Raw genomic sequence first — 18,256 nt, 5'->3', positions numbered from 1 at the left:
AAGGTGAGCTTTTCTGTATCCTTTCTTATTTAATCCAGATTTGGCATCTGTGTTTCAGTGATATTATTTCTCCTAGCCTCTGTAAAGCCTGCAGCACACTATAATGTTCTGTGTCCCTGTTAAAAAAATAAATGGCCTAATCTCAACACCCTGGCTTGAGAGCCAGTCCGCATGTAAGCTGTTTTAGGATTTCAAATTGTAAAATGAACAGGCAATTCCTTGTTTGTTTTTGTTTTTGTCATTTGGAAGCATGCAGAAATTTTTCCCACACAAGCTATGGTCATATAAATAGAAATTTGATCAAGGATGTTATTGATGTGATATTTGTGAATAAATGTACAAATGCCCTATTTGCTCAGACTCTAGTTTGGGTTGTATTTTTTTCCTCATGTAAAGTAAATGAGGTTGAGTCACCTAGAGGATGATGCATGGCAGGTGACCATTGGAAACCCCCGCCCTCCCACCCCTTCTCCCGTTCCTCCTGTCCCCTCCGCCTGCAGGTTGTAGATGAGCACGAGAGTGTGGAGCGGAGTCGGCGAGCACAAGCTGAGCCCATCAACCTGGACAGCTGTCTGCGTGCTTTCACCAGTGAGGAGGAGCTGGGGGAAAATGAGATGTACTACTGCTCCAAGTGTAAGACCCACTGCTTGGCAACCAAGAAGCTAGATCTCTGGAGGCTCCCCCCCATTCTGGTATGTTACAGTCCCACCTCTGAGAGAGCAAGAGTCTAGCTTGAAGGAAAGAAGTGGGGAGCAAATAAGAGTTTTTGAGAATAAGACCCTTCCTGCAGCAGTGTTTAAAACACATTTGCTGTTGCACACAGAGATGAATTGTACTCCAGGTATTTGCTAGTTTAGTATCCTACAGAGCATACAGCCTAGAAGGGGAGAGAAGTCATACAGACCAGTAACTGCATTAAGTGCAATATATGAGAAGTGCCACGAGTGGTACAACCTGGTGAATTTACACTTCAGGAAAAGGTGAAAGCACTCCTGGCTCTAGGCAGAGAGGAAGCTTTAGGCTTGTGCTTATGGACTACAGAAGAGAACAGAGGCTGAACCTCCGATCCCGCTGTGCTTCATCACATAGCCACAACACGCTGCTGGATTAAATGTGTAGGCACAAGTGCACTGGGGCTTACATGTTCTTTCTGATTTGATGTACTTCTGCCTTCTCCATTCATGGATTAGGAGACCCGCCTGTTGCTTGTCAAGAAAGTTTGAGGTGTCAATTCCTCCTATTCATTTAAGAAGGTTTTTTCCTTAAGGGAGGAAATCATATCAAATGTAAGGCACTGGTGTATTGTAACCAGACCTTGTGTGTATTTTTTTAATCATATCTTCTTCCTACTACTGTGTGAGACTGTGAATGTAGACCAGAACAACTTCCCGGGGAAGGATGCACAAGAAATTACTAATGCTGATTAGCTAGCTCCAGGGAGGGGAAGCAGGGCACAGGGACAGGCTTGGGAACAGGTAGGTGGGAAGGGGGAAGGTTTTTTTTTTTAATTGAGGTGTAGTTAACATGGAATTAAATTCATAGATTTTAAATGTCTTGTTTGATGAGTTTGACAATTATATATACTCATATAACCATCACATAAAACATATCATGAAGTATTGGCATTTGTAAAACTATGTTTTTGAGGTCTTTAAAGAATAATGAGGAGTAGATGTTATGGTGAGAGCTTGGTGGGCTTCTCTTAAATCCACACACCAGCATGCCCCTTAGAAAGGGGTTCTCTTTATATAAACAGTAAATTATTAAGCATTTAGGGTAGGGGCTTCCCTGGTGGCGTGGTGGTTGGGAGTCCGCCTGCTGATGCAGGGGACACGGGTTCGTGCCCCGGTCCAGGAGGATCCCACGTGCCGCGGAGCGGCTGGGTCCGTGAGCCATGGCCGCTGGGCCTGCGCGTCCGGAGCCTGTGCTCCGCAGCGGGAGAGGCCACAACAGTGAGAGGCCCCCGTACAGCAAAAAACGCCCCCCACCAAAAAAAGACTTAGCATGGAGATGATCAATAAGTGAATATATGTCTCTCTCTCTCTCTCTCACACACACACACATACACACATTCAAATAAATATTTAAAAAAAAAAAAAAGCATTTAGGGTAGAGGGAGCCACCCAAATAACTGTGCCCACAGTAGAGAGCATAATAACACTGTGTAAGGCTAGAGGAATTCATTGCTCTTGAAAAGAAAAAGAGAAGCCAAAAAAGAGAAGGGAGATTCTTATGCTCTTCAGGACAGTGAAACTCCGTGGTAGCAACTGAAGGTTGTGCTAAGAAGGAAGAGGCCTCCTATTGGAGATTGGATAAGTTTCCTCTGTAAAAAATGCCTCCATTTTTCTTCAAAACATTCAGTATATAGTATTCTATCCTCATGAGTGTGTTTATGAATGGATCTTCTGTGATATTGGAGAGAGGTAAAGGTTGGTGTGTGTCACAAGCCCAGAGAACATGCAAGTATAGGCTCCTAGGATATTGAAGGAAATTAGGAGGATTACCATGTTAGTCATATAGCTAAAGGGCAGTGGCCTGACTGTTAGCTATGTTACATAATAAAATATATTCTTTTGGGGGAAAAAAAGTTATGTTATATTTTTGGAACATTTACGTGTATTAGACTTGGGGTTTTTTAATGTGTATTTTGTATCTTCAGAACTCTTTAATGAAACTGTTTTCTATTCTTCTCCAGATTATTCATCTTAAACGATTTCAGTTTGTAAATGGGCGATGGATAAAATCACAGAAAATTGTTAAATTTCCTCGTGAGAGTTTTGACCCTAGTGCTTTTTTGGTGCCGAGAGACCCAGCTCTCTGTCAGCGTAAACCACTCACACCCCAGGGAGACGACCTCTCTGAGCCCAGGGTTCTGGCAGGAGAGGTGAAGAAAGTGGATGCTCAGAACTCAGCTGGGGAAGACAACATGCTCCTGAGCAAGAGCCCATCCTCACTCAGCGCGAACGTCATCAGTAGCCCTAAAGGTGAGGAGGCCTGGGGGACTTCACGGAGCCCAGACATCACTCTGCAAGGGGCTCTCCAGGGATCCCTCTAGGCTGCGTGTTTCCCTGTTTTCCACTCCGGAGCAACAGCTTGGTTGTACAAGGAACCTGTCTGAAATGTGACTTTTAGCAAGAAGTACAGCCTTGCTAAATCTATTTCCTTGTTCATAAAATGAAGATAATACTAAGTTCACAGAGTGAGAAATTGATACATCAAGAGTTAAGCACTTTAGGACTTCCTTGGGTCCAGTTGTTAAGACTTAGTGCTTCCAGTGCAGGGGGCACGGGGTCAGTCCCTGGTCAGGGAACTAAGATCCCACATGCCGTACTGTGTAGCCAAAAAAACCCAAAAAAACAAACAAAACATTTAAAAAAAGAAAAAGAGTAAAGAACTTTACATAGAGCCTGACATTTGGTGATCATGAGTGATAGTTGTCGTCCTTGTTCCCTTACAGCAGGGGTTCTCAAAATATAGTCTGGGAACCCCTAGAGAGTCCCTGAGACCCCTTCTGGAGGATCAGAACTGTTTTCATAAAAATACTAAGTATTTGGGGGTTCCCTGGTGGTCCAGTTGTTAGGACTCAGCGCTTTCTCTGCTGTGGCCCAAGGTTCAATCCCTGGTCAGGAAACTAAGATCCCACAAGCCACACAGCAAGGCAAAAAAAAAAAAGAAAAAGGAAAAAATACTAAGTATTTGCCTTTCCACTCTCATTCTCTCACAAGCGGAGTCAGAGCCAACAATACGTGTGATATTGTCAGTGAAATAATGCTTGTGTGGGACTTCCCTGGTGGTGCAGTGGTTAGGAATCCGTCTGCCAGTGCAGGGGACACGGGTTCGAGCCCTGGTCCGGGAAGATCCCACATGCCAAGGAGCAACTAAGCCCGTGCACCACAACTACTGAGCCTGCGCTCTAGAGCCTGAGAGCCACAGTCACTGAGCCAGCATGCCACAACTACTGAAGCCTGCGTGCCTAGAGCCTGTGCTCTGCAACAGGAGAAGCCACCGCAATAAGAAGCCAACACACCGCAAAGAAGAGTAGCCCCCGCTTACCGCAACTAGAGAAAGCCTGCGTGCAACAACAAAGACCCAACGCAGCCAAAAATTAATAAATTAATTAATTTAAAAAAGAAAGAAAAATATATGCTTGTGTATTGTGTCTTTCAAATTCCTCAGTTTTAATTTCTAGTATGGTAAATATTGATAGATAGAACTTATATAAACGAAAGTTCTAGAGGTCCTCAACAATTTTTAAGGGTATATAAGGGGGTGGGGAGCTGTTTATGGCCCATTACTTTACAGGATTGTTGTGAGAGGTGGAGATGATAGAGTTGCCAATATCATGCCTAGCAATAGTAAGTGCTTAATAATTGCTGATCGTATTTTTAATCTAATTTTACAAAGAAGAAGAATACGTATTGGTAAGACTCCTTAGTCTAATATTGTTTTGAACTGAATCTGTCCTAAATCATCTTTCTGCTCTTTTCTAAGTCTGTACTTAGTTGTACTTCACATTTTCAGGACATTGCTGCCTTGAGAGGGTTGGTGTTGAGGAAGACAAGGATGTAATTTACTGTCCACATAACAGGAATAAAGAGTAGCCAGTCAGGACACCCCTGTCTTTACCTTTATGTGTACACCTGTGAAGTTGACTTCATACTTAGCATTTGGTGGCTGGTTTACCTTGTAGCATTTGGATTTATCTTTTCTTCCCTTTCACAGGTTCACCTTCTTCATCAAGAAAATGTGGAACCAGCTGTCCCTCCAGCAAAAACGGCAGCCCTAACAGCAGCCCCCGGACTATAGGGAGGAGCAAAGGGCGGCTCCGGCTGCCCCAGATCGGCAGCAAAAGTAAACTGTCAAGTAGCAAGGAGAACTTGGACGCCAGCAAAGAGAACGGGGCTGGGCAAGCTTGTGAGCTGGCTGATGCCTTGAGCCGAGGGCATGCGCTGGGGGGCAGTCAGCCTGAGCTGGTCACCCCGCAGGACCATGAAGTAGCTTTGGCCAATGGCTTCCTTTATGAGCATGAGGCCTGTGGCAATGGCTACAGCAATGGTCAGTTTGAAAACCACAGTGAAGAAGACAGCACCGATGACCAAAGAGAAGATATTCATGTTAAGCCTATTTATAATCTATATGCAATTTCGGTAAGTGGTTGGTTGTATGTATTCAGAATGATCTGCACTTTCAGTGGTTTGTTTGCTCATCTTCATTCATTCATTCATTCATTCATTCATCATTTTTTCAGGGCCTGCTTATTTGCTGGGCATTGAGCTTGGTGCTAGACCAAGTTAGCAGTAGATACCTTGGCCTTTTGGGTAGAATCCAAGATGCTCACAGTGTAATAAAGGGAACAGCCGTGTAATCATTGTAACCCGAGTCACAGGTTCAAGTCATTCACAACTGTGTGTTTCTAAGGAATTTGTGCTTTCCAGAAATAATTACAACAATAAAATGGTAAGATTCAGAGTTTAAAAAGTTTTAGTTTTCCTCTTTGATTTGTTTTCGGAAGAAGGAAACACTTTTTTTCCCCGAAAGTGTTTTCCTGAGTGGATCCTAGTACTGTGCCCTGCCACCTGCTAATACACCTCCACTGCCTTCTCTCTTGTAGTGCCACTCCGGAATCCTGGGCGGGGGCCATTACGTCACCTATGCCAAAAACCCAAACAGCAGGTGGTACTGTTACAACGACAGCAGCTGTAAGGTAAGGATCCCCAGTCCCTGAATAAACGGAACAAACGCCAACAGAACTGGGGGACAGTTGTCGGAATAATGGACCTTCTCCTGAATAGGGAATACTTATTGCCATTAGAATCAGGAGAAAAGAAACAAAAATTCCTCCAAGGCAGCATCATTATATTGATGCCTTCAGTCTAAAGGAATACAAGTGATATGCAGGGAATTCCCTGGCACTCCAGTGGCTGGGACTCGATGCCTTCACTGCGAGGGCCCGGGTTTGATCCCTGGTTGGGGTGGGGGGTTATGCAGAGCAGAGAATGAAAACAATGAAGAGGAAGAAGGTATTGGTGATAAGAAAAATTTCTTAGCTTTTGAGCTAGTAGAATTTGATGGGTGGTTTTGTTTCATTTTTTGTCATTCTTTTGACTTGTCTACGGTATGAATACTTTCCCCCCAAAATCAAACATTGAAAATAATGGGTCTTATTTTTTAGGGGCAGGTGTGAGACAGCCAAAATATTAAGCTGAGTGGAAGCAATCAGGTTTAGTCATTAAAGAGGGTTGGTCCTCCCTTCCCTGGTGAGGATTAAGAGCCAGCATAGTGATGGCTTTTTAGTTAAAGCCTTTCTTGCTCCTTCAGGAACTTCACCCTGATGAAATTGACACCGACTCTGCCTACATTCTTTTCTATGAGCAGCAGGGGATAGACTCTGCACGATTTCTGCCAAAGGTTGACGGCAAAAAGATGGCAGACACAAGCAGCATGGACGAAGACTTTGAGTCTGATTACAAAAAGTACTGTGTGTTACAGTAAAGCTACCACTCTGGCTGCTAGACAGGCTGGTGATGAGGGAGATGACTCCCTGTAGCTGACATTGGGCAAAAGCGTCACTGAAAGGCAAGCTAAATGTGTAGTTATTTTATCCCGTGACCCTGAAGCACAAAATAAAAATCCTAATTAAAATAGCAGTTAACATAACAGTGGTAATAATTTTGTTTGGAAGTGTCTCACACGAGCTCCCTGGTAGAGAACTTTCAGGCAGAGCCCACCATTAGCCTGTAAACAAAAGGGTTTGGCACCAGCCACCTAGGACCAAATAAGAACTAAGTTGTGCTTGTCCAGATATGAACAAACATGTAGCAAGTATAGTTTACCAATAATCATAACAAAATACTAAGAATTTCCTTGGAGTCAAAGTAAAACAAAAAATTGTAGTGTTGTCTGGGGACGACATGACATGCTACCTCCTTTTTCCTGAAGTTTTATTCCACTGTAGTGACTGACACGATGGAGAAAGCAAGATCACAAAGGCGTGCGGAGGATTCTTACAGCAAATGGACACAGATCTTTCGATTTACTTTTTAAACCATTTTCCCACTCTTTCTATGTCTTTATTGCTTTTTGTTTTTGTTGTTGTGTTTGCGTTTGAGACACAACCAATCACTGGTGGTGGCAGAGGCATATATAAGTGGTAAGTCTGAAAGGGAGACTCTCTTAAGAGTTGCGTGCCTTCTACCCAGGGCCTTGGTTGGGAGACCCTGCAGAAAAAAAAAAAAAAAAAGCATCCTGGGAGATCCAGCTAAAATAAAATAACCCTCCAGATAGAGGCGGCCTACTTTGAGGATACTTCAAGAGCCCTCAAAAATGTTTACCACCACTGCTGAGTGTGGGAGGGGAGTTGCCAAAATTTGCACCATCTTTACATGCACTGTTGCACAGAGAGCTTCTGAGAGGGAAAGTGGCAACAAAGCTAGATGGTATTTTACAATTAGTGGTTGTTTGTTCTTTGTTTCTTTGTTTTGCACTTTAAAGAAAGAATACGTGCAAATGAACTTTTCAGAACTTGTTCATATTTGATGGCTATAAGGGCTATAAATTAACTTAATTGGGGTATTTTCCCTCATCATATTAAATTTAACAACAAAACACATCCCAAACATTGATAGTGTATAAGTATTTTTAATGAAATTGGTGGTTTTAGGAAGTAAACTTTTGTTTGCATGTCCATATACTTTTTTTATTTTGGTGTTTGTCCTTTTTATTTTTTATTTTTTTACATTTCACAGTAGTGGTCATCAAAAGTTATGTTTCTTTGCTCACTTCCTTTTTTCCTTCAATAATTCAAGACTGGAACAAAAGTACATAAATGTTATTTATTTCAGGCAACATTTTTTTCCTGTGTGTTGTTTTTAAATATGTATTCAAAGTAAATATTTCACTTTTTTTTCAGTCTTTTTTTATTCATCTGGACCCTGGGAGCTGATTCTCATTAATTGTCAGATTCCATTATCCTTCCTTCCTCATAGATAGTAAGTACCAATGTAATTAAGCATTTGTGTTCTGATATCTGAGGTCGGTTGCTATCCAGCTCTCCTCAGAGCATTTGGAAAGGTTGTCATAAATGGCTCTCTAAGTCGAAACCCTATTCAGAAGAAGACTATAATTGCAGGTAGGAAGGAGTGGCCTAAATGGTATAATGTGATAAAGTCAGACAAAATGCAGACTTTATAGTTTCATGATTTTCAGTGTATAAAATCTGTCCAGTCCTAACTGGACAAGTCCCACGAAAAAGTGGAAGATTTTAAAGAATTTCCTTACAGATGTTTTATTTAAGCAGGTAGCACAATCTACTAATGTTGTTTGATCTGTGTTGGTTATATTGGTTGTAATTAATTTTTTTAATTCATGATTAGCAGAAAATTTATTAAATTAACTAACTACATTCACTTTGTAAATTACTGTATAAAACTTGTCGACAATGCACTGACTTTAGAAAGATGTTAATGTATATAAATAGAGTGTAAATAAAATAGTGTTGATGTACTGAAATATGAACTGTATAAAAAAGTATTGGTAATTGTATATGGAGTGTAACTGTTTATCTGTAACTATTATCCAAACAAATTAAATACTGTGGATGCATCTATGTGCTGTTTTTCCTCTATACAAGTAAACACAAAAAAGTCAAATTCTTTAGCCTTCCTCCCTGTGACCCTGTTTTAATTCTCCTAACCTGAATAATACCTACCTGACTTACAGAGTTGGAGGTTCTGTCTCTGAGGGAATGCAAGCTGTGTTGAAGGTAGAACAAGATACCTGCAGTGACCGGATAAATTGATTTAAATTTGGTTCACATCCCTGTTAGGAAATTGCTTCGAAGGCATTGAAGGGGTTGGGGAGAAGGGTGGCTTGCTGGTTTGGAACCGAGAATTGATGAAGGAGGTTTCGCAATAGTTTTCCTGCAGATTAAGAGATAAGGTGAAGAAGAGGCCGACTTCTTATTTGTAGAATGCCTTGAGATGATCCTGGATTTATAGGGGCCTCTGAGAAACCAGGGATACCCCTGGTTGTCGTTCTGGGAGATCTCCAGGGAGGCAGTTGACAGTGTTGAGAAGAGTCAAAGATTTAAGAGTTGTGGGTCCTTCACATTCCGTCCTATCTATTTACCTTTAAAATCAGAATACCTACCTCTGGGGCTTATATTAAGTAAATGAAGTATATAAATGCCTGACACAGTTTCTTGGGAAGTGCTCAATGAATGTGAAATCCTACCCCCATGAGATCAGTCCTATACAAGGAGGTTTTTGTATTCCCTTGCCGTATTGACACTAAAAGAATTTGATAGCTCTCTGCTCACATTCTCCAGAAAAACAGGAATACACATTAAAAATGTGTAGAATGAAACATGTTGAATCAGCAGCAATAGTAGCTTGTTTAAGGAAACGAACAAACAGGAAAAGGATCAGAAAAGTCATCAGAAATGAAACACGGCTTCCAAAGTGCAGTCTGTGTCTCTGGCTTTTTAAAAAACAACCTTGAATATCTTCATCTTTGTATCTCAAACATTGTTCCTGGCGCATGGAAGGTAAATAATATATAAAATAAATAATATTTTAATGAAAAAAAAAGACAATCTTGAAAAGAAACAACATATAGAGATAGGCAGGCATTTTATTTCTGGTTCCTGAATGGCCCTGTAAATTGAGAGTGGTCATCAGCCTCTCTGGCTAAGGCACTTCAACATGGAATCTCCCTTCCACTTGGTGGCATTGCTCACTTATGGGTTCTTTTCTTAGTTGTAGATACCATTGAATTGGAGCAAGTAGATGAATTGCCACATTTTCTCCAACTATTTTAAAGGTTGACTATAGAATTTTACTAGGCTAGAGCCAGAATGTGCAGCTTAGGGAACAGAGATCCCAGCTTTCCTTGATGATGTACCACCAGGTTTCTTAGTATTGAAATCAGAAGGTCAGAAACACACCTACGTCTGTGATCAGAGACCCATACATGATAGAGCAATAAAAAGAGGCTGCGTTTAGGTTTGCCAAACTTCCTACCAGTGGAAAGCAAGGTAGTAAATAAGAGTGCAGGAGTTGCAAACTCAGAGACCTATAGGGACCAGGTTGGGAACAGAGTGTAAGAGAAGCTGGTCTAGCTGTGGATGAGAATGGGGAATAGTGGTGAGTTGTAGGGCACACATCCTTCTAAAGGCTCCATTTGTTGCCATGCAGGAATGCGGGCCCCAGTGTTAGACCAAACCTTTTTTTTTTCCCCCTAAAGAGAAGCCAGAAATCCAGATATTTATACAAAATATCCAGTTTAGACACGTTGGCAGGTTTTTTAAATTTTTAAACAAAGTTCTTTAGACCCTGAGATTTCTCATGCCCAATGAGAATACCACTTTACTTCAAAGGATTATTATAAGGAATAGATAATGAATGTAAATAGGCACAGGCCCTGACACCTACTGGGTACTCAAATAATAGTATTCTTTCCCCACTTAGAGAAGCAGAACACAGGTATAACATAACAATAATGTTATGCTCAAGTTCATTACCAGTCAAGAAGCTTGACTGGTAATGACATATGAGCACATTCTAGGTACAGAGTTCTGTGCTAGATTCTCTGAGGGCAGCTGTTCCCAACCTGGCAATTCATGAGCACCATCAAAATCAACTAGGAGCTTGTTAAATGTGCTGATTCCAGAGTCCCACCCACATTGTCATATTACATCTGTGCTGTGTGCCTATTGACACCCAGATTTATGAGATCATCTCCCAAGCAGTCCAAGAATCTGCATTTTTTAATATAAATTTATTTATTTTATTTATTTTGGCTGTGTTGGGTCCTGTTTGCTGTGCGCGGGCTTTCTATAGTTGGGGCGAGCAGGAGCTACCCTTGGTTGCAGTGCGCAGGCTTCTCATTGCGGTGGCTTCTCTTGTTGCAGAGCACGGGCTCTAGGCGCGTGGGCTTCAGTAGTTGTGGCTCGCAGGCTCAGTAGTTGCGGCTTGCGGGCTCTAGAACACAGGCTCAGTAGTTGTGGCGCACGGGTTTAGTTGCTCCGCGGCATGTGGGATCTTCCTGGACCAGGGCTCGAACCCGTGTCCCCTACATTGACAGGCAGATTCTTAACCACTGCGCCACCAGGGAAGCCCCAGAATCTGCATTTTAATAAGTTCCTCAGGGGAGATTATTTGTAGCCAGTTGGCACTGTCCTGCAGATTGGTCATTTATGGAAACCACTGCTCCAGGGAATGAATCATAACTTCCAGTCTAATTAGGGAAAGATGATATGCATATGCACACACCTAAGGAGGATTGGTAGGTATAATTGTCTCTGATGATGTGCTGACTGAGGACGTTGGACAGTAGCTGTTGACAGAGTACTTAGGGAAAACCATATGGGAAAGGGAAGTGAGCAGCGCCGTGAAGCAAGACCAGGATTTTCTTGTCAGAAGTGTGCAGAGCAGTGTAGCAGTCTGAACAGCAAAGGGAGCCGGGGTGGTGCGTTCCAGAGGCTGTGGAGGCCGTTTGAGGTGAGCTGAAGGTGCACGAGGGGCATAGTAGAAGCTAACAAGCAGGAGAAGCATGTTGTGAAGGCCTGAGAAGGTCGGACCTGCTCTCATAAAAGTGTTTCACATTGCCAAGTATTTTGGTATGATTGCAAAACATTTTCCCTTGGTTTTCATTAAGTTCACACTAATCTGAGACCACTTAGTTATAAACAAATTTGTGTTTTCTGTAACTTTCTCTTTTTCAAATACACAATCCCCTTCTGAAATTTCTCTTGATAATGAACTTTGGACTTTACCATAAGCCCAAGAGGAATGCAGGTGGAAACTAGGCTTCAAGTGCTCCAAGAAGATCAAAGGAAGTAGAGGAAAAAGAAAGAAGGAAACAGGCAGGAAATGGGAGGAAAACTAGAAGGGCTGTGGAGAAAGAGAAGGAGGGCAAGCCAGAGAAAGGGGCCCGCCTAGTGTGGCCCCGAGAACGGAGGAGAGGAGGACCAGGAGGGAGAGTGGGCTGGTGGCCGTGTCCAAGATCCTTGGAGGCCCCGGGGGTGGGCGTCTTCAGTTCTTCATGGCAGGATCCTCTGCACTGATGGTGAACCCCAGCGCTCACTGGGGTTATAGAGAGGGGGCCTTCTGAATTGGGGATCAGCAGGGAGCCCCCCAGGATGGATCAGGAGATGCCCGTGGTCAGCAGGGCTGCTCCAGCCCCTAGTTCAGGGCCGTCATCTTAGGTGACCCCACAGAAGGCACTATTGCTCTGCTGCTTGCAGAACAGTATGACTTTGGGGTAGGTCACTTGTCTCCCCTGCACCTCCGTTCCACTGTGAATCATGAAGGGTTTACCTGATGTCAGTGGTCTTAAACGTTTATTTTGAAACCACATTGGGGCAGGACCCTTTCCTCCAATTGTATTATTTTTATATATAAATTTATTTATTTTATTTATTTATTTTTTGACTGCATTGGGTCTTCATGGCTGCGCGCGGGCTCTCTCTAGTTGCAGCCAGCGGGGGTTACTCTGTGTTGCGGTGCGGTGGCTTCTCTTGTTGTGGAGCGTGGGCTCAGTAGTTTTGGCACGCGGGCTCTAGAGCACAGGCTCAGTAGTTGTGGCACACGTGCTTAGCTGCTCCACGGCATGTGGGATCTTCCTGGACCAGGGCTCGAACCCGTGTCCCCGGCATTGGCAGGTGGATTCTTAACCACTGCGCCACCAGCAAAGCTCCCTCCAACTGTATTTTATCTGAAGGACCTATAGCTGAAGCAGGTGAGGTTGGAGTTGCTCAGGTTGAAGTGAGGGTGGGGGATGGGGTGCTGCTTGAGCAGCCTCTGGGAACTCTGGATCAGATGTTCAGTAAAGCACCTTGGGGCTTCCCTGGTGGTGCTTTGTGGTGCCACAAGCCGCGTGGCACAGCCAAAAAAAAGAAAGAAAAAGAAACAGTGGGCACGGAGGGGCTTTTGTACCCAGGAGGGCCCACGGGGTCTTGCTCGATTTCAACAGGAGAGCATTCTCATTTTCTGCTGGAAATCGCCGTGCCAGCAGGGTGGGCCTTTCCAAAGCCATTTTGCTACTCTCAGTACATCTGGCTGGGCAGGGAGGAAAAGCCAGCCAACTAGAGTGAAGGCCAGTCAACTTCCCTCCCCTGCTGCAGAGTCTACTGGAGCAGCCTGTGGCAGGGCATCTATAGGGACCCAGCCCCAGGGCCTGTGGCCTTTCACCTTGGCAGCTGGAGAAAGTCACTGCTGCCACTCCTTGTTTGCAGAACTCCCTGCGGCTTGGAGCTGCAAATAAACATCCTCTCACTTTGGGAGATATGGGAAAGGGAGAGGGCAGAGTTTATCACTCATACATCAGATGTTTATTGAGCACTTACTATGTGGCATAAACGTTAGAGAAAAGGTGAAGAGGGCACTTAGCCATTAAATGGACGTTTACTGTTTGCCAGACCCCAAGCTCTGCATGTTTCATTCATTCTTTAATGCTCACCGCAGCTCTGTGAGGGATGCATTATCATCTTTTTTTATAAATGAGGAAACAGGATCAGTGAGGTTATAGTATTGTGATAATCACTGAATGAGAAAGTGAACGTGAACCCCTTTTACCACCAATGACGCTTATGCAAATGCAAAGTATTATTGTGACGTAAGGAGAGGAGGTAGGTGTCCTGAAAGCAGCCTCCTCTCCCTCTTCCTGGAAGATGAAAAACCCTTGGGAACAAATAGCCATTCAGTGACTCTTGAGGGAGACGACTTCCTAGGTTTGTTCTCTTCACCTCTGGAGGCCCAGGGGCTTTAGGAGCCAGACGGAGGGAGGAAGGGGTGTTGAAGGGAAAGTGGGAGCAGGGAGGGAGAAAGAAAGGACTCTGGGGCTGCGGCAGGTCGAGGCCACTATCTCCAAACTGGACTTTGTTGGAGTGCCTGGTAGTATCAGGGATTTAGCAGGGAGGGGATTGTGCCAGAGGCAGGATGGGAAAGACCAGGATTGAATGAACTGGTTTCAGGAAGGCAGCCACCAGCCAGGGAAGCCGTGAGAATCCCATGTTCCCCACGGGCCCCCTGCCAGATGGGCTACCTGAGATGCCTGACCTACCAAGTACAATGCCTCCTCCCTTCAGCTGAGGCCTTTTCCTTCCTGGCCTTTCCTGGGAAGGGAGGGAGAACAATCGAGCCTGACCATTTATAACTAGGTGTTTGCGCCCATAAGCCTGGGCTTCTAAACCAGATACCACATGTCCATCCAGCCCACATAGTGGGCCAATCACGCAGCAGGCTGACTCCTCAGCGGCCTTCCATTCAATTCTGACTGTGCTGAGCCCCAAACAGGCAGCCCATTGTCTTTTTCCCCAGGGTTTATGAGCCCAGCTTTGGTTTTCTCATCTCTCCCCTTTGATGATAATGAAATGTCAAGCCTCAATCCAAAACTCATATACGTCAGGAGAGAGAAAGCATGCCTAATCTGGACTCTGGGAACATAAGCAGTATAAATGTAGAGGGAAATCTAAACTCCCCGACTGATTAGAAAAGAAAGAGAACGTCCTGGAAGTGGCAGCATGGCCACAGCGCCCGGCAAAGGCTTGGAGGAAACATTTCATCTAATCCTGTTTTCATGGCTATTTGTTGAGGCAACCTTTTCCTCATCTAGAGCGCAGACCAGCCACATCCTGCTCCCTGAACTTGAACCGTCACCAAATTCCACACGACAGCGTCTGTGAACCAGCTTCTGTGCCGACTCTGCTGGCCTGGCCAAAGCAACCTTGGGCTCAAGTGAAGGTCACTCTCTGAATACGCAGGTTTCAATGGATCTCACTCTTACTCCTGCAAAAATCCCACTCTCCGTCTACACATTGATGCAGTCTCTGGAGGGTATCTAAATGTGTCTTGAACTAGTCCTTTCAGCTGTCATGTGGTGTCCGCTGGGCAGGACCTCCTGATCTTTTAGGCACCCCTAATCCAACACCACCACTGCCTCCCCTCACAGACTGGGCATCAGCATCGGAGTCCCCCGCTGGGCCTTTCTACTCTGCTAGAGTGTTCCCACAGCAGAGCTGCTGTCCCCCACGTTAGTATTTAGGTAAAATTGCTCATCCGCTTTTTATAAGCCACTTCCATTCCCCTTATGACCCCAGTGAATCCCAGAGGCTGACTGAGAGATGCCACAACAAACTCCGCATCCCTTCACCCCTACAACTCTGAGGCTTCACGTGGACCCAGCATGTCACACCCAATGCCTCTCCCTTAGGAGAGGTGCCTCCCAGGAGGCCACTCGGGAAATAGACCCAGCACCCGTGGAGGGTCCTATGACCCTCCGAGCAGCTCCAGTGTGACTCAACCCTTGATTGCACATGAAGCCACAGCTTAAACTAGAGTGAAACCCCAATTTGACCTGAAGCCTTGTGGAGCCTGGCCAGGCCTGCAGGATGGAGGGGCAAAGGGCCTTAGGGCCCAAGGATGGGGAAGCGGATTCACCGGGAAGAACACATGATGCTGGGGAACAGCGGAAGCCAAGGATCAAGCACCTCGTACAGGGCTTCCCTGGTGGCGCAGTGGTTAAGAACCCGCCTGCCAACGCAGGGGACACGGGTTCGAGGCCTGGTCCGGGAAGATCCCACATGCCGTGGAGCAGCTAAGCCCGTGTACCACAACTACTGAAGCCCGCATGCCTAGAGGCCGTGCTCCGTAACAAGAGAAGCCACCGCAATGAGAAGCCCGTGCGCCGCAACAAAAGAAAGCCCACGCGCAGCAACAAAGACCCAACGCAGCCAAAAATAAATGAATAAAATAAATAAAGCACCTCGTATGCCCTAGCCCCACATGTGGAAACAGCTGTTCAAACTATAACAAAACCAGGTTGATTGTGTCAGTTACTGAAGGAAAGTCTGCATAAATAGAGCTCAGAAAACCAGGATTATCTCTCAGGATTGCCCGGTGGGCAAGGTAAATATTTAGTCCCAGCCCTGGAATGGTGCCTGCTAATCCTGTGCTTTACTATCATCTTTCCCTTTATTCACTCACGCTGACAACATTTGTTGCCTGCCTCCCTCCCGCCCCCCCACCTCCGCGTGGCCAACCCTGGCCTGGCACTTCCATCCTCTGATGGCTCAGACGGGATCCTCCAGTCTTCCCTTAGGGGGTCTTGGTGGAGAAGGAGGGGAGCAGGGATCGGGGAAGGCTTCACAAAGGAGTTAACTTTCAAGCCAGGTTTTGGCTGCTGTGTGGACCTCGTGAGACAAGCCACAAGCAGGGGAAGGGCAGGGAGAGCATTGAAGATCTAGGGAACAGCCTGTGTCCCCAGCATCTCTGGCCAGACTGGTGGTTTCTAAATCCAAGCTTCCCTCTGAGGACTCCTTAGAAGCACTTTCAGGCCAGCAGCACTCCGTTCAAGCAGGGACTGTGGGGCTTGTAGATCGCGTGGCCACTCATGGGCTGGCAAGGGGCGAGATCCTTTACCTTGCTAAGCCTTGGTTTCCTTCCGAAAAGGGATGGTAAGAGGGTAGGTTTGAGTATCAGATGGTCTGGGTCCAAATCCTACTACTGCTCTCCTACTTGTCAGCTCTGGGTCCCGTGTCTCATCTCTTCATCTGAAAGTGGAGGACAGGCCCATCTCAGAAGCTCGTTCTAAGGATTGAGACAGAGAGCGTGTCAAATAGTTTCACCTGAGTAAACGGTAGCTGCTCTGATTATACTGTTATTTGTGCAGAGTCAGGAGCAGCAATGCCTGCCCCAGGGTTCTTCCAAGTAAGTATTGATTGAGAGCCCACCGTGTGCTCTGTACTGTTTGGACACTTGATGTCCTTGGGGCTGGCTTCCTGGGAAGCCGATGGCCTTGCGTGTGCAGGATGTTTATTAAGGAGCACCTCGAGGATCAATACCTTTGGGAGGGAAGAGAGAGAAATAGAGCAGCCACGAGGGCCCAGTGCTAACCTCAACTGGCCCCACCGAGAGCTCTGATGCTGGAATGGCTCTTTGGGGTCACCCTAAATGGGGCCGGCCCTTTAACCCGCTTTTTCCCCTGTTGGTCAGTCAGTGGCTGGCGTTCTGCAGAGAGGAGTGTGACCTTGAGCAAGGAAACCTCCCCTTCCTGGAGAGGCCAACAGATGAAGAGGTCCGCACGCCATAGCACCCAGAGCTGGGCCGCACCATTCCTTGAAGGGGGCTCTGAGCCATGCATCCCAGTGCCCACCTCGAGCGGGAAACAAAACAGGTGAAAATCCCCACTGTCCTGAAGCAGCTGTTCCAGTGGGAGTTCACCTTCTAAAGGTTGTTGTCAGGATGAGATGAGATAGTAGGTGTAAATTACCTTACAGAGGGCCTTGCATAACAGTGCAGGAGTGCAGAGTGAAAGCTAAAGGCCGTTAAACAGATGGGGAGAGTACAAGGTGAGAGGAGTTAGAGGAAGAGCAGCTAATTTGAACGGACCCGACTCTGTTGTCTGTTCGTGTCTCCATCCTTCTCTGCCTGCACCCCAGGCTGTGACGTGGACGGGCGTTTCAACCCCGTCGGGGTCCTGCACCTCTTGAGACTCAGTTTATAAATAAAATCCTGGCATCAGGCCCCTTCAGACCCCTCCTGGGACAGCAGCCAGGCGCTCCCTGAGGGCTCCCTTCCGCGAGAGGTGGCTGGCATGATGGGCGGGAGCCCGACCGCAGGAAGGGAGTCCCCGGCACATCCAGCTCAGCGAGGGGGGGCTCGGGCAGAGAACAGGAAAGGGAGATAAAGAGATTTCCTTGGCACCGGCCTCTCCCATTTCTCTGGAAAACAGTGGGGAGGAGATCCACTGGCAGAAGGGCCTGCTCCAGCTCCCTTCGGAGGTGGGCCCAGCTGCCTTCCCCACGGGGAGCCCGATACACCAGAATCTCCTATTCGGGGAGGGAAAACCAGTCCGCTAGCAGTTCCTGGGAGGTGTGGCCAGCCGGAGGGAGAAGGAGAAGGGCCAGGAGGAGGAAGGGGCAGTGGTCTCAGCCTCTTGTCCCTTCTGTTGCCCACCCTTCTCTCTTGGCCTCAGTTTCCCCGGCGTAGGTGGGATGAGGGTAGGGCCATCAGATTCCGTAAATCCAAATACACGGCACTCGGTGCAATGTAAATCTCAGATAAACAACAGGTAATGTTTTAGTGTAAGTGTGCCCCATGCAACTTGGGAGGGATATATTTAGACTAAAATTTCCTTGTTTATCTGTTTATTTGTTGTTTATACTGTCCGGCAACCCAGACATGTGCTGGGGGAAGCCTGCAGCAAATGCGAATAGGAGAGGCCCGCTGGCAGACAGCAGGGACAGAGCCCGTGCTGG

The 18,256-nt window shown here is 46.0% G+C and overlaps 1 protein-coding gene across 2 annotated transcripts in view; it reads left to right on the top strand.

Moving 5' to 3' along the window:
* The window catches only part of USP32 (ubiquitin specific peptidase 32), a 210,352-nt gene extending 201,757 nt beyond the window's left edge, over nucleotides 1-8,595 (top strand). For both annotated transcript variants that reach the window (XM_082603170.1, XM_082603169.1), the window contains exons 30-34: nucleotides 501-692; nucleotides 2,696-2,984; nucleotides 4,723-5,147; nucleotides 5,612-5,704; nucleotides 6,319-8,595. In XM_082603170.1, the coding sequence (XP_082459296.1) occupies nucleotides 501-692; nucleotides 2,696-2,984; nucleotides 4,723-5,147; nucleotides 5,612-5,704; nucleotides 6,319-6,492 (1,173 nt within the window). In that variant the 3' untranslated portion in view covers nucleotides 6,493-8,595. The remainder of the gene's footprint in view (nucleotides 1-500; nucleotides 693-2,695; nucleotides 2,985-4,722; nucleotides 5,148-5,611; nucleotides 5,705-6,318) is intronic.
* The last annotated feature ends 9,661 nt before the right edge of the window (nucleotides 8,596-18,256 follow it).

This window comes from Mesoplodon mirus (genome assembly GCF_964341445.2).
Source record: "Mesoplodon mirus genome assembly, chromosome: 18".
Classification (NCBI taxonomy): domain Eukaryota; kingdom Metazoa; phylum Chordata; class Mammalia; order Artiodactyla; family Ziphiidae; genus Mesoplodon; species Mesoplodon mirus.
This window is presented reverse-complemented; position numbering and strand designations above follow the sequence as displayed.